Source organism: Dicentrarchus labrax, unplaced genomic scaffold (genome assembly GCF_905237075.1).
Source record: "Dicentrarchus labrax unplaced genomic scaffold, dlabrax2021, whole genome shotgun sequence".
Classification (NCBI taxonomy): Eukaryota; Metazoa; Chordata; class Actinopteri; family Moronidae; genus Dicentrarchus; species Dicentrarchus labrax.
Window position 1 is genome coordinate 10,399,798 of NW_026136721.1, and position 16,158 is coordinate 10,415,955.

The following is a 16,158-nucleotide window of genomic DNA, read 5'->3' on the forward strand; positions in this document are numbered from 1 at the left end:
GAATAATCATAAAGTCAGTGAATTGACACAGTAATGTCAGATATACAGCAGCATCTATTTATTGTATTCAACTGAGCAAAGGCATATGTTATTGTTTACGAACTCTAAATTTAATAAGAGAAAGAGTGTTATATTTCTTCTTTCAAAGTTGTATTATTTACACTTTATGGTCACATAATTAGGTCAGACTAAAAGCATGCACACACTGCACAAGTGTCATAACCCTGCAGGTTACTGGGAAAGGACTTTCTAATGATGGTATTAATCCAATAATCACGACCGAACCCTGCTCTGGGCTGGACCTGGTCTGTATCCAACAAGCAGTTCACATGATTGGGAGTTGGTTTGGCATAATTATTTCACTAAACAGGTCTCAGATGATAAAGAAGTTGACAGATAAAACAGCACAGGCTAACAACTCAATATTTGTATTACAAAATATACGCTAGTTTCAAATTAGCATATATTGAAATGATGAAAAATCTATCTTCACTTTCTTTAAAACTTTAAGGAAGTGCAAGCTATCTATAATGATGTATGAAACTATTGATGGGAGACCAATGCTTAAGGTGCAATTTAAAGAGTACATTAAAGATATCTATATGGGTTTGGTGTTTCAGAGTTTAGATCTAGGATAGATATTAAGGCCAGAGGAGTGTGAGAAGGAGTTTGAGTAAGAGAAGACTGGGTTCTTTGTATTCACTGCTTGCTCCAGGGCCTATGCATGCATGCTGCTAGTTCTAGCGACAGTCTGCAGGGTGCCCCCGGCGTGCTGTGGAAAGTCCAAACAGTGAGAGAGAACACGCAATCTGAGGAGCCAGTTCCACAGCATTGCACGAGGCTCAGTGGCCACCCATGCAGGAGCTTTAGATTTGTAAGTGTTTAAATCACATCATGTCGCTGCTGCATAGCCTACAGCAGATGTGCTGCCATCAAGGACAGCCTGCAGCTACTTGGGTCAGCTCTTTAAAGCCGCCAGATATTGGACACGTGCCATATGTTGTTGATTTGAATGCAGACATGGAGTGAAACGCATTGCCACAGTGCTGCTACTGTGAACAGGCTTAACTATGTATGTGAGTAACATCTCCACCTATGGTGATGGCAGGTGCTTTGTTTTATTATGCACTCCCACACAGATGAATGAACACTATATTACTGTAATAATTAAAACATATTTCAGATTCCAGCTTTAATTGCTCCCCGATAATTAAATACAGTAATATTGCCTACCTACTCAGCTAAAGCTACTGTATGTTCGAGATCCACAAGATGTCCTAAAACAGAACTACCCCAGCTGAACATGTTTGCTACAATTCACTGCAAATGGCGGAGTTGACCCAACAATAACAATGAACGCAAGAGCCCTGCGCCGCGGCACGTGACAGTAATAAATGTAATGGAGCCTTGACACAGTGCAGAGCAGCACAGTAGCTCCACACATTCCTTTTTGTATATTGTTGTTGGTGGAGGCCAGTTACATTCACTTAACACTATTTCTTTTTATTTATTCTTTATTTAGACAACCAGGTGCGGTTTGTATATTTCATGTAAAAAGGGATTTGTTTTCTAAAACAAGACTGCATTTCCAGTTGTTGTGTTGTTGTTGTGAATGTTTTGTGCACATAAATTAATCTAAATGAGGACCTTTACCTAAAATTAAGATGATGCAAAAAGTAGACAAAGGGAAAATAAGTAAGTTATGCGATGGATGTCACTAAACACTGTTGAAATAGTTATTAAAAACGCATGAGGCGGTGAAGAGAATTAAGCATCTATGAAATATGAGCATAATGACCTAACACAGGATATAAAGAGCTTAAATGTGCGGCTGTTTCGCCTTGTTTCAGTAACTAAACACATAACAGGTGTATGAGCTCGATGCATGATTGTACTGAATGGTTTCAGGTATCCAGTTAGATTTTATGTCATTGCTGCATTAATGGTTGACACAATGTCACTAGCAACTCCTATTGTATTTACTAACCTTTCATTGTTTAAAAGCTCCCATACTGGCAACTGGACTGAAAAAGCCAAACGCTATGAAGGATTCAGTTATTTGTATTACTGTTTAATAAATCTTTATTTTATTACATTCCAAGCATAAGAAGAATGCAAACATTAAAACAAATCACCTCTCACTCTTCTCAGGTCATCACTTAGCTAATCTTTCCTTCTAATCTTTGCCTCATTTTTACTCCCTTTCCATCCTCTGCACTCCCTCTCCTGTACTCACTGCCATGTCTATCTTCCCCTCACTCTCAGGACTTGGGCTACAGGGCCTGTGTGTGTGCTGCCAGTGCTAGCGACAGCCTGCGGAGCGCCCCCTGGTGCTGGGGGAACTCCTCACACACGCGGTGCAAGATGCTGCTGGCAGCGTGCACACGCTCCTTCTGGCTCTGCAGAGCGGCGTCGACAGATTCGCTGGTGGACGAGGCTTTGTAGCTGCCCTCATGCACCCCCTGCAGCTTCTTGGTCCGGTTCTGTAGAGTCACTAGGTGGGATAAGTTCTAGAAGGAGGGAAGGATAAAGAATGAGAGTGGATAAGTTTTGTGCTTTCACTTGTTAGAAATGGTACAACACTGAGCACAGAAGGTGGAAAAACAATGAGTACTTATTTCTGGTATTGTTCGTGTGTGGGAGTGGTTTCTGTGTGTGGAAACTGTGATGCTTAAGTCAGTAATGCAATCCCCTGTTTACATGACCTGAATGGAGACTTGATTGACGCAAACCAGTTCCAATGTATTACTTTGGTAGCTTAAACAATGAAGAGGGTGCACTTGTATTACATCACAAGACAGTGAAGAGTCAGACACACACACAGCAGGTAAAAACCAGCATAGTATACAAATATCTACTGGCAACACACAACATTTTACAGCAGATTTGCAGTATATTTACATGGTATTAATGTGCTGTAATGCAGTACACATGTGCTTCTCACCCTGTCTTTGGTGTCCTGGAGATTTACAAAATCGGGGTCAAGGGTGTAGCTGGTGCTGCAGAGTTCTATCAGCTGCTGCTTCTGCTGCGCAAGCCCGTCGCTTAGACTCACCTGGCTCTCCTGTAGCTCCCTGATCACTTGCTCACACTCTACCACATGCTGAAGACATACATATTGCGTATAAGATAATTGTTCAACGTACTTTAGACACATACAGAAGCAGGACCTCCTACCTTGTGTGTGTCCTGGATCTTGCGCTGCAGGCCCTGTATGATGCGGCTCAGCTCGCCCTTTGTGGTCTGTTTGTGGGAGCTGTGGGAGCTGTGGATCATGGCTTCCCTGCGCAGGACGATGGTCTCCCTCCTCGCCACTGTTGCTTCACTCTCCCTCAGAAGCTGCTCCTGCTGCTTCATCAGCTGGTTGAGTCGCACCTGCACAGACACACGTTTTGAATGGAGTGCACACATATTAAATAATTGATAAAAACATAAATACAAGCATGCAAACCATTACTAGGGCATGGTGCTTTATTGACTTACCTTTTAAAATGACTTTACAGGCCCAGACATATATTTTTGCTTGCTCTAAATGTTTGCTTCACCCAAACCACAAACTATCATAGTCTTTTTTTAAAATGGACTATTACAAAGATACTAGCATATGATTCACATAAAAAGGTGAATTCTAATTGCATAACTTTCTTATTTTATTGAGGTAATAACACTCAGTGACTCCTCACTCCATACATAACCCCAACAAGAGGAGACTGATCCCATCCATAAGATTTCTTCTTAAGTAGGTCATCATTAGTGTAACTAACTAGCAAAGATGAATAGATTTTGAGAGCTTTTTGGAAGTAAAGGAGATAAAGAAAATAGCCTTTTTTTCAAGTCAAGATCTGTTGGTGAGTCTGCAAACACCATATATTTTATAATGTTTCACATTGCAAAAAAGGATAGAAACCCCATATATATATATATATATACTGTGATTTAAAGTGTTCTAATGTTGTGGAACTGGCTCCTCAAGTCTGTTCAGAATGGTGTTAGTGGTGTACTCTGTATTCACCACATGCTCTTCAATGTTTACTGGCTCAGTGTACATACACAAGTGCACATACAAAAGGCAAACAGCTGGATGAAAACTCAAGATTACCGTTTATTGTCTAATAAAGTATGATCCTGTTGCATGCGGTGTGTTTACCTCCATGCGGTGTATTTCAGCCTTCATCATCTTCATTTCTCCCTGGCCCACCTCGGAGTCGACAGCTGAACGAGTTTCTTTTACAAGCTGGATCTTCTTCTCCCACAGCATGATCTGTCGCCTGTTGGCCACTCACACAGATGAAACACACACACACAACAAAGGACACATGTAAAAACTAGTACCCAATGTATGAGGTATGAGCTCTTACAGGGAAAATTATGTATTAGAAAAAGAAACCTTGATATTAAATTAGTATATTAAATATCTCAAACACCCAGGAGGTTACTATACACCACCATAAATAGTTTGTATAAATCCAGCAAAGATTCATAAAAGTAGGAATGTTTTAAATAAGTTATCAGTGAATCAGATTCTTTTAAGAAATATAAATTCATATGGAACAAGCATAAAATGAATATGTGACTGACTCAGCCTCCACCAGAGTGTTGAGGAGTCTCTCTTTTTCCTCCTGGGTCTTCTCGTGCTTCATCTGCATCTCAATAGACTCCCACTCTGCTTCCTAAACACATGATATCTTGTTTAATAACCAATTCACTATTAAAACTGCTAAAAGTTCAACTAAAGAATTGTGCTGTGCCTTGAGTCTGTGAATGAAGTCTGTCTCCATCAGTGTGTTCTCCTGCTCCAGTGCCAGGCTGAGCTGTCCGTTCTTGCTCAGCAGGGTGTTGAGCTTCAGCAGGTCTCCTTTCAGCATCTTTGCATTCTTCTCCAGCTCCCTCTCCTCACGGTGCTCCACTTCAATCTGACCTGGTGGGGTCGGAGTTGGTTTAATGGTAGCTCATCTGGGAGTGCTGATGTTGTTAAACACTTAAAATGTCACAAATAATAATAATAACATTCTCAGACTTGCTGTTTAGCTCATGATCACTGGTAACCTGCTTATAACTTACTGACAAGTGACCTGTGTACCTATTTATGCATATGTGTGCTTCTTTAGAACTGTGTTACATACTCTCCAAGCGTATTTTCTTCTGCTGCATGACAGTGTACTCTGTTTGCAGTTTGAGCATGTCCTTGCTGTTGGCCTCTATCTCCTGGGTCAGTCCTACTAGAGTCTCTTGTCGTTTCACCCAGAGCTTCAGGTCACTGTGGATATTCGCTGCCAGCTCCTCAATCTTAGCCATCAATGTCTCTATCTTGATATCTAGAGGACTCAGGTCCTCATGCTGGGAATGGAAGCACACAAAGGCAGCATGTTTTTATTTTTATATCCGATCGTAAAGATCGTCTAATAAATGTATATGGACAGACAGACAACCACGCATTACTGCCTCTCCAGAATCTCTTACCCCAGTGCTGGCTGCAATTTCACTGATTTTTTTGGTATAGCTGCTGATGGTGGACTGATTCTGCCTGATTTGCATAACAAAGGAAGAAATCTTAGCCTGGTTGGATGTCAGCAAGTTGTTGTACTTTTCGATCTCCTTGTCTAGGGCCTCCTGGGTGTGGGCCAGGCTGTCCAGATGTTGGCTGAGCTTGCTGCTCTCCAGTCCCACCACCACTACACAGTTCTCCAGCTGCCACAACTGAGAAACCTAAAGAGGAGAGAGAGAGAGAGAGAGAGAGAGAGAGAGAGAGAGAGAGAGAGGCGATGAGCAGGACAAAAACGCAATATCTTTATGTATTTTTATCCTTAGCATATTATACATGTGCTGTTTTTGTGTTCTAACTCCAGCACATTATATCTTTGCCACTGAATCACATTACATAATTATGTGTTAAAAGGGCAATCCTCAGATTTTCACACATGAAGTTCAGTTTACTCATCTTAAGGAGTACTCCAGCGGGCTGTGAAACAGTTGTATATTGCACAACGTGTACTTGTGTATGTAGTGCATGGAGAAATTAAAACTCACCGTAAAGAAAACAAGAATGCTTTAATTCCTGTTTAGAACATGGGGTAGTGTTGCACTTCAGCCTTGTGTGGTTGAAATTAGGTAGTATTACAACAACACTGTTTTCTCATAATGTTTTCACAGATGAAACAAAAGCAAAAACTTTGAAAGATGATTGTATGAAAAAACAAAGGATTCTGTATGTTTGACCCATACTAGGGACTAAAGTCAGGACATCTTGGCTTCAATTTTCAATTTAAAAATAAAAAATAAAACTTTTTTTTGCAAGTTGCAAGTGTATTAATAAATCTCTGGAGCACTCCTTTAAATAAGACAAGCCCAGTTTGAAACTGGGGGTCTAAAAATATACTGTATATTAAATAATAGATAATGTTACTGAAAAAACTATTACTTACATGTATATGGAAGGACTCTTTACTACACTTTACCTTCTCCTTCTTGAGTGATGCTATCTTGCTGGTGAGCCTTTGGGAGTACTTGACAGCTTTGTTGTGGGTGAGCTTCTGCTGCATGTGGGTCATGATCTGGTCCTCCAACTCCAGACGCACAGAACTCTCTTTCTCCAGCTGCCTCCTCTGATCGTTCAGTTCAGTCTGGTGGGCGCTGGTTTCCTACAACAATGAAGGTAAAGAATTGGAAAGTAGAGCGGTTATAGAGGGAAAGAGAAGGCAGAAAGATACTGTAACAGAACACCTCTCTGAAACATTGGGTGCAGAGCTGTCAAAACTGGCTACCTTAGTGAGCCTGGCGAGGGTGCGCTCTGTCTCCCTAAGAGTACGGAGGCAGGTGCTGTAGTGGGCCTGCAGAGCCTCTTGTTTAGCCTGCTTCTGACTGATCAGCTTTTTGGAGGTGGCACAGTCCATCTGGGACCAGTTCAGCTGCATAGTTAGTGTCTCATTTTGCTCCTGCTCTTCAGCGGTGGATTTCTTGTAGCCTTCAATCTCTCTGTCCAGCAAGATCACCTGGTGATCAACAGCGCTGAGGTAGACAAGCACAGCAGTAAAGAATGAATAGGTGCATATTTTCATATGATGATTTCATTAAATTTTCTCTTTCTGCTTTCAAAAGCAGAAGAAACCAACAATCCATCACAGCAGAGAGAGACCAAGATGCTGTTCATCCGGCAGGTACCTACACGTACATTTGGTATGCATTAGCACATTTAGAGGGGATCAGTAGCATATTAATATTCAGCCTTCCCTTGCCCTCATTCTCACCACACAGCTTCCTGCATGGCGCTGAAGGCCTCATCTCGTCTCCTCATTCCCACTAGGCTACCGCTCCACTGCTGCAGCAGCTGTTTACGCGCCATTGCCAGAGATGCCATTTCCATCTCAGCCTGCACACAGACACAAAGATTAGAGGACATGTGTTAGGATAGACGCTGTATAGATACTTCACCAGCACTCAGAGAATATGCAAAGTATATTAGAGGCATTTGGTTCAATTATCAACCCTTTTAGCATCCTTTAGCTAATTGTTTTGGTTTTCTAGCCTGCTTTTTCAGTAAAAAAAGACCTGTTAGACTGTCAGTCTAACGCTACCTGGCCAGCAGCAAACAAAGGTAATGACAAACGTGCAGAATTTAGCAGCTAATGAGCTAGATATTTATCTCAGGAGCTGAGCTAAAAAGAGAGAGAATATTGGACTTAATGTTGCTTTGTATCCACTGGATGTGTAAATGGACAACTGTTTCCTAACACCTTAGCCATAACAATAAGGTGAATTTATAGTACTTGCTTGGTGATTAAAAAGCACTTTCAACGTACAGGTACACAGTCTTATGCCATAGTACAGTTACCTCAGAGAGAGCTGCTTTGGCTGCCTGTGTCTCCTCTGCTTGAGCCTTGGCCTGAACTTCATACATGGCTATTTGCTCCGTCAGGCTCTCCATGTCCTTTGTTAGACGCTCTACATACAAATCCTGAAGACACAGGAGTATTTTCAATCAACAACAGTACATTTAATCAATGACGACATTTAATACAGCCAAACATCGAACAATCTGATGTTTTTGATTCAGCCTGTCCACCTGCTTCAATTTCTGCTCCTTGGCCTGGTTTTTCTCCGCTCCCGCCTTGCTTTTGACATTCTTCATGGCTTTGACATTAGAGCGCAAATCGTCACTGACTCCTTGCGTGAAGACGAGATGCAGCATCAGGTTGTCTATCTCCGCCTGTAGCTGGGACACTATGAAGATACACAGGAGAATCAGAAATCAGAATCAGAATCAGAAATACTTTAATAATCCCAGGGGGAAATTACTTTCGTTACAACTCCAGATATACATACTACATATATACATATATTAAGAACATATATATATAAGAACATATATATATAAATATATATATATATATATATATGTATGTAAGGTAAAATGTACAGTTTGAAATGTCCAAAAAGTGCAGAAATGGTTGTCCGTGTTTGAGGTTAGATTACAGAGAGGGGGTGTCTGACTCTCTGAGGGAGGTGTTGTAAAGTTTGATGACAACAAGCAGGAATGATTTCCTGTGGCGCTCTGTGGTGCATCTGGGTGAGAGGAGTCTGCTGAAGGTGCTCCTCTGCTGTGCCAGTGTGTCGTAGAGAGGGTGTGAGACATTATCCAAGATAGACTAAAGCCTGGACAGCATCCTCCTCTCTGCCACGGTCGTCAGGGTGTCCAGCTCCTCCCCCACGACATCACGGGCCCTCCTGATCAGTTTGTTTAGTCTGTAGGTGTCTGCGACCTTCAGCCCAGTGCCCCAGCATGTGACAGCGAAGAAGATCACACTGGCCACAACAGACTCATAGAACATCCTCAGCATCGTCCGGCAGATGTTAAAGGACCTCAGCCTCCTCTGGAAGAGGCGGCTTTGGCCCTTCTTGTAGACTGCCTCTGTGTTTCTGGTCCAGTCCAACTATTAACTGTTAACTGTTTACATTAACACCATGACTCAAGTCTGTCTTTGGGAAACGTGGACACTGGGGCTGTCTTGCTGTTGCTAAAACAGTACTGTATATCCACTGGAAACAACAAACTGCTTTTAATACAAAACCTATTGTGTAGTAACAAGGATGAAGTTTCACATCAGTTTAAATTTAGGTTTAACAAACATTCAAACCTTACTTAATTAAAGACTAGTAATTGCTAGTTCAATTATATGTTGCACCAAAATCTGGACTTGTGTGTTTCAATCCACATGGCTTCCAAAAACATTTCTAAAGCTGTATTACTTTTGAGTACTTTCACTCAAACTCCAAACAATAATATTGTATACTCTTGAGTGGGTCTATTTCTTTGCCTGGATATGACTGCACAGAAATTACAGACCAAGCCTAACTTCATTAATATTTTGCTCATATTTTCAAAAATGAGAATCATCATGGATTAACTCAATAATCCTAGATTTGTTAATTACAGTTTAAAGTAAAATATGCAACTCAGAAGGAAATAAGATCCTGGATCAGCACAAAGTCAAGACCACCAAACACAAGTCAGTCTCACCATTGGCTTTGGCTTTTCTGTCCTGGTTGGTATTACTGGAAAACTGGCTCTTCATTGCCTTCAGCTGATCCAGTGCCTGCAGACGTTTGGCCTCAGCCTCCGCCTTGGTATGTTGACGGTCCTCCAGCTTGGTCTGGAGTCTGGCCAGCTGCTCTTGAACCCCGAATATCTCAATATGTAAGTTCTGCATGTGGTTAGCATCTGCCTTCTCCATTGCGAGCTGGGGCAGTGGGAGAGAGAGCACAGACAAGATTCAGAAAACAAATCATCTGTCTAGGATTATATAAAACTCTCCCTGTTCGACTTTGGTTACGGTTACAGTATAGATGTTTGGTGACTTAATCATGTTTCTTTAAATCATTTTTATGCTGGGTATTAAATGTAAATGATGAACAAAGGGAAGAATATCAGAACACAGAGGTGAACAATACATTTTTATACAGCTCAACAGCTCCATCTTCTGGACATATTCAGACCCTATAGATGCAAAGCTAGGGAGGTTACTCACATGTTGTTTGTTTCTGCATGTGCATATCTGTCTATGTGAATATTAACAGAGCAAAGACGGAAAAAGAAGCAGAAAAAAAGATTTGTTGTTGTTGCTGATAGTAAAGTAGCCTACCTTTTCCTTCAGTTCCATGTTGATCCTCTCTAGCTGCTTGCTGAGCTGACTGTTCAGAGCAGCTTGCTGCCTTCTGACCAGCGGCTGCCAAGAAATCAAACATGGCATCAATGACATGACAATGGACTAGATATGTAGTATAATAGTTATGAACTCACTACACATGTCTGTGACTAGAAGCAAATTCATCTGTGCAGCATTAACATAGCTTGGAGCCTTTAGGTAAGTGTTACCAATGCACCTAATAAACACACTAGCATTATTCTCTTTGAAGAGAAGTCAGACAAAATCTATTCATTTAAGACTGATCGCATAAATATTGAAAGAGAAGCTACAGACATGTTCAGAGTCGAGAACAATGAACTCCTCCTCCTCCTCCTCCTCCTCCGGCAGTGGCTCCTGATCCTCCATGTCTTCTGATGTGTTAAGGTTTGAGAGGTGAGGTATTAACTGAGCAACATTTTCTTGCACTGAAAACAGAAAATAAAAGAGATTCTTTAACCAATCAACAGATTCAAATGTGTGTTCATGTTTTGTCTGTCTTTGACTGTGTTTTGGATGGATATATTTGTGTTTTTCTCCATATACTGACCTATGCTCTTGTTGCCATGCTATTCTTTTTGTTACATAAAGTTTAAGTTGATGAAGGTGCTGTAATCTTAGGCACAGTAGCCTTTTTTTCCTAGGACAATGAAGTTTCCTGTATTGTAACTAATAAATGGTAGTAATGGACCTTTGAACTAAGGGATCCTAAGCAAACCAGCCTAAATGGCCTGTTTTACCATATTTATTGTATGTAGTTTGAACTGATTTCTGTGCTACCAATTTAATTTCCACAGGATCATAAATGATATAGTACTGAGCTTTAAAGGGGGACTAACCCTGCCCTGTCTTAAGAGCTATTATCAGGCAGCACAACTAAAAACTATGTGCAACTTGTGTAATCCTGCCTTCAGGGCGAGATGGAAAGACATTGAAGGCCACACATCAACCACTATTCCAATACAGGCTATAATAAATGATAGAAAAAATGAGAAAACATGACAAATGAGGAGCTAAATCCATGGCTGGCTAACATTTGGTTTGAGATTATATCAAAGAATAGCCTTACAGAGCAGATTAGGTTACTGCAGTGGATTGCACATGATTCAGATTTTACACCTAATACAATAGATGGGAGCTTCAGTAGATGGGGCAGGGGACCAACAATATTCTGGGAGCTCTTTAAGATGAAGAAAATTAAAAGTTTTCAAGACCTAAAGAATCAATTTGGTTTAAAAAATCAGGATTTATACAGATATTTACAGATGAGGTATTATATGGAGCAAACTATAAAAATGTCCAGTTTAGATGAGGTAGAGTCTGGAATTATTAAATTATTTATTTTAGCGTATGAATCAGATCTGGGCAAGAAATTAATCTCAAAATTATATAAAGAAGTGGAAAATGTAAAAGGTCCTAACACAGCATACATAAAAGAAAAGTGGGAGAAGGAGGTGGGAAGGGTGTTGTCAAAGGAGGAATGGGAAGAGATCAATGAACAACAATGGAAGACAACATGCTCCCTCTCATGGAGAGAATATGGTTGGCAGAACATAGTGAGATATTTTATTGCACCAGCACAACAGAAATCTCAGGATACAAGATGTTGGAGACTATGTGGAGGAAGTAAAGCCAATCATTTTCATATCTTTTGGGAATGCCCCTCTATTATACCTTATTGGCTCGAATTAAAGAAATGCATGAAGAAAATTTTGAAACTGGAACTTCCATTTTCATTTTTTGTTTTGTACTTGGGAAAAGGGAAAAGGGAACCAGAGAATAACAAATTCAGGGGACAAATATTTATTCAGAATAATGTTAGGGGCAGGTAAAAAAGCCATCACCAGGAAGTGGCTGAAAACGGAGGTACCTAAAATGGAGGACCGGGTCGAAGTAATGCATAACATTTACATGATGGAAAAGTTGACTTTCTCAGTTAGACTAGAATCAGATAGATTTTAGAATTTCTGGAATAATTGGGTTGAGTTTGTAACACCATTGAGAACAGACTTTATTTGGTAAAAACAATGTATCTTATGGATCCCCTTGGTTCTTGCTACACATTTTAAATGTTCAATGTTCATAAGATTGTGTTCGGCATTATCTTTCACCAGGTGAGAAAGGTCTTTACAAGAGGGGAATGAAAATGTGGATCGAAGTGAAAAATTTACTAATTTCTAGTCTACTTTAATTGTTAATTTTTGTCTATTGTGTTATGTTTTTTGATCCCTGGTGTGAAGTATTTGTATGCTCTATATACATGGAAAACATATGTGTGACATGGGACAATGCTGAATGGAATCAATAAAAAGTTAATTAAAAAATACTCAGTTTTAGGGTTAGTGTGTTACTCAGGGTTAGTGTGTGGCTGACCTGAATTTGTGGCTGCAGGGGAGTATTCATCCCCTTCACTGTGGTCCGGGGGAAGCTGGGGGGTCGGTTCATCAGGCTCTGGTCCTGACTGATCCAGTGAGCCATACTGGGACACAGACAGAGAGTACGAATAACTAATACTGATTATGATTTAACGTTAGTCATGGTGTTGTGTTAGACATTACATATCCACTTTATAGACTTTTTTTGGCATTAACTTTGCACTGTTGTCCCATAGGACTAACACTGTATGCAACAGTACTAGAATAGGCTCAAACCCCTTGTTAACCTGTATTATGGGCACCCAACAGCAAAGACTACAAGTGAAACATCAAAGCACCTGGACAAAAGGTAATATAAACATTTGCATGTCTCCATAAGGTGTTGGTGAAAGATAAAGAAGTTTCACACTAAAGCAAAAACGTTGCTTAACTCTTCTTCTTCTTCTCTCATATAACATACCTCTGCCGCTCTGTCACTTCCATCCTGCAGATGGCCGTCTCTCTCTTCTTGGCTGGAGCTTTCCTCCCTCCCCTCCTCCCCGCCTCCTTCACCCTCAGCGCTCTGCATTGGACCTTTGATGGAGTACCAGTGGTTTTATGTTAACTTAGCATACTTTTTAACAGGTAGAGTTAGTTTTCTCTTCTCTAGCTACCTGTTACAGCCACGTAACAATTACATAAACACACTGCACTTCTATTAACCTACGTTATTTTGGAGTTTTTCCATTTGAACACTGTAGCAAACTAACTTTCCGTATGTGGTCGGTACAAAATACGCGAAACTCGCAAAGACAGCATTAACGCCAAGCTAACGGAAGCTTAGCGCTGAATTGTTAGCCGTGGACAAGCATTAGCGAACAGTTAACGTTAATGGAGGTCGGACAGAGGTTGAGGAAAACCTAAAGGCACAGTTACAATAGCAGACAACTAACATTAGCTATTGAACAAATACAATAAATACAGCTTGTAACTGTAGAAAATATCATAAATAATTACCTTTAATTTTGACAACACTCAGCTAAAGCCGTAATTACTCAGCTCCGTACTGTCAGTGACAAACTAGCGCACTGACGTTGCTAGGCAACCGTAAACTTCCGTTGGAGGAGGTGCAGCGCTCTTCGTGCCAGACCGTCTGATGTGAGCCCTCATTTTCTACGGATTGGGTAATGATCATCATTGGTAACAACTGGGATTACCCTACTATTTCATGTCAAAATGGCTGCTGTGACAAAAGTCTATTCTGAATAAAAAATTTGAAGCAAAAAACAAAAAGGCTTTCATTGACAGAGATTTATTTTGCTCTATAAATAAGGCAGATACACACAATCACTGAATTTGGCCTTAAAATTACATTATAATTTTAAAAAGTAATTAATTCACAGATACAAATCATGGCATATCTTCATATATCCTCAAAAATCTCATTTCATTCTGTTTATTCCAAAGAAGTAGACAAAAATACAACCATAACCCACTTCATGTAGTCATTCAAAGACAAATACTTAACATAAACGCATAAAGGGAAAGACAATCATACAGAAAATCTATTTTGTGTTACAGTGCTTTAGTATCCTAAGCTTAGAATTCCTGTAAACAATGTTAATGCAGGTACTGTAGCACAACTGTAAATATTACCTCACAATGCTATATCAATACAGGATGTGTACCTTTGTGCAGAAAGAAAGATCCGGCACTAATAGGCCTATTCAAAGGACTTTGGTTAACATTAGAAATATGACATGGTTAAAAATGTATTTCTCAGAAAGGGAACCTGTAGATAAGGCTATACATTCTTGGCAATAGATGCTCTACTATACAGTACGTACCTTAACTTCATCCAATTGTGTACATACAGTATGGCGACTAGAGTCTTTTTAAAGCACTGCGACATATCAAAGTTGGTCATTTAAATTCACTTCCAACAATACTCATCATCGTCATCAACATTAACACCATTAATGAATGATGTATAGATAAACACACCACCTGGCACTCCATAAACATAAGGATTGAATGACACATCTGGAAAATGAGATCAACATGAGATAGTGTTTATCATGAGATAACAAAAAGAAAACTTTCACTTGTATTTGTGCAATAATTTGCATACCACAGTCAAAATGTGACGGGGTGACAACTGTTGTCATACATAACAACAGGAACCAAATACTATGCATACATACATTCAATAAACGTGTTAGAGGCCACGTACTTCTCATCAGACATACACTTTTATATAATATCTATACAAGGTCATACTATAACCTACATAGCGTTTCTATCATTGCACGTATTGTGTTTGTCATTAGTGCGGCATTTACAAAGTGAATGACAGAGATAATGTATGTCTGCTCATAAGCATTATTTCCATACAGACATGGATAAGGGCATCATTGGCATTTTAAAAAAAAAAAGGTCTTGGCAAATGAAGGGAGGTGTTCATGGTGTGGTCACAGCACAAATGAATACTGTTAACTGTTAACACCTGATCAAAAGCCGCTGACATAAAGCCACTTAAAGGTTTAATGTTTCATATAGTAAATGAACCTAACATCAAGTATCTGAGCTTTTCCAGTACACTGTCTTTTAACCTGTTTACAATTTAGTCACTCCACAATGGCAATGACAACTCTCCATCACACACGACTCATTCACTATGAAACACTTCTAATTTCAACATACTATCATATTGTAAATCTCTACTTACTGTATTTCTATAATAAAGGGGCTACCATGCTCTATCTCACTCTCTAGCCTTAGCAGGAAGGAACTGCAAGCTGTAAGGTATCTGGTGAATGCTTTCACATCAACGGACATTATGTACTTATGTATCCCCCCTGTATTCCCCTGATTAACTTAAACCCAATTTTGAGCCAAACGTGACTCTCTTCACAGATCAGTCCCTATTCCATAGGTCCTTATATAAATCCTTCAAAGACGATCACCTTTTTCTCTGGCAAGATAAATACTACTGAACAGAGCAGCAAGCAACAGTTTGTCTTTAGTGTTTCCTTGTTTGACTCTACCTTGTTCCTTTAAAATTCATAGCGTCTCATCTACGGTAAGTGAAAAACCCACCCACTTTGGGAATGTATTTGTATTACAGTAGTGTCTGACTTGTCAACTTTGGCTCCAGTTCCCACTTTGAGACTTCATAAGCTCTAGGAAATACTGTAAACAATCTTCATGGCGGGCTGGTGCTGTCCCTCTCTGGCTGGGAAGGCTCTGGGTCCACTGCGGGGCCGACTAAGGGTCCGCCGGCTGTGCGTGGGTCCATGGCAGAATGCATGATAGTCAGCCACACATCATCCATGTTTGGCATTACAAAGATTTTCTGAAAGATGAGAGAGAATTATGGATGGACAGTGAGTGATCGATCACTTTTTAGTATTCTTGACACATTTTAACACATCACATAGTGTTTCCCCTATAAAAGCACAGGTCTGGCAGGCCACCAGGCCAATGGGAACCCGGCAAAGAGTATGCAAGTTTGTTTATGGCTCATGTAGTTTGTCAATCCATTTTAAAAACAAACAAAAACAAAAAACAGCTTCGGTGAACTTTCTGGTGTGGCCGGGCACTTTGTCTCTGAATTACAGAAACTA

General features: G+C 40.2%; 2 protein-coding genes across 4 annotated transcripts in view; both read right to left on the reverse strand.

Annotated features, from left to right (window-relative positions):
• Positions 1-36: 36 nt before the first annotated feature.
• Positions 37-13,666, reverse strand: ccdc40 (coiled-coil domain containing 40). The gene is made up of 19 exons (XM_051384987.1): positions 13,550-13,666; positions 13,014-13,126; positions 12,552-12,657; positions 10,476-10,606; positions 10,137-10,220; positions 9,515-9,734; positions 8,060-8,217; positions 7,829-7,951; positions 7,245-7,366; positions 6,762-7,005; positions 6,456-6,638; positions 5,461-5,706; positions 5,124-5,337; positions 4,749-4,918; positions 4,579-4,670; positions 4,148-4,268; positions 3,178-3,375; positions 2,945-3,103; positions 37-2,510 (listed from the first exon to the last, which is right to left on the reverse strand). Exons 2-19 carry the CDS (start codon positions 13,119-13,121, stop codon positions 2,274-2,276), a joined length of 2,916 nt encoding a protein of 971 aa, XP_051240947.1. The 5' UTR covers positions 13,122-13,126; positions 13,550-13,666; the 3' UTR covers positions 37-2,273.
• A 162-nt stretch (positions 13,667-13,828) lies between these two features.
• The window catches only part of LOC127355295 (testis-expressed protein 2), a 29,715-nt gene continuing 27,385 nt past the window's right edge, over positions 13,829-16,158 (reverse strand). For all 3 annotated transcript variants that reach the window (XM_051386026.1, XM_051386027.1, XM_051386024.1), the window contains exon 13: positions 13,829-15,887. In XM_051386026.1, the coding sequence (XP_051241986.1) occupies positions 15,738-15,887 (150 nt within the window). In that variant the 3' untranslated portion in view covers positions 13,829-15,737. The remainder of the gene's footprint in view (positions 15,888-16,158) is intronic.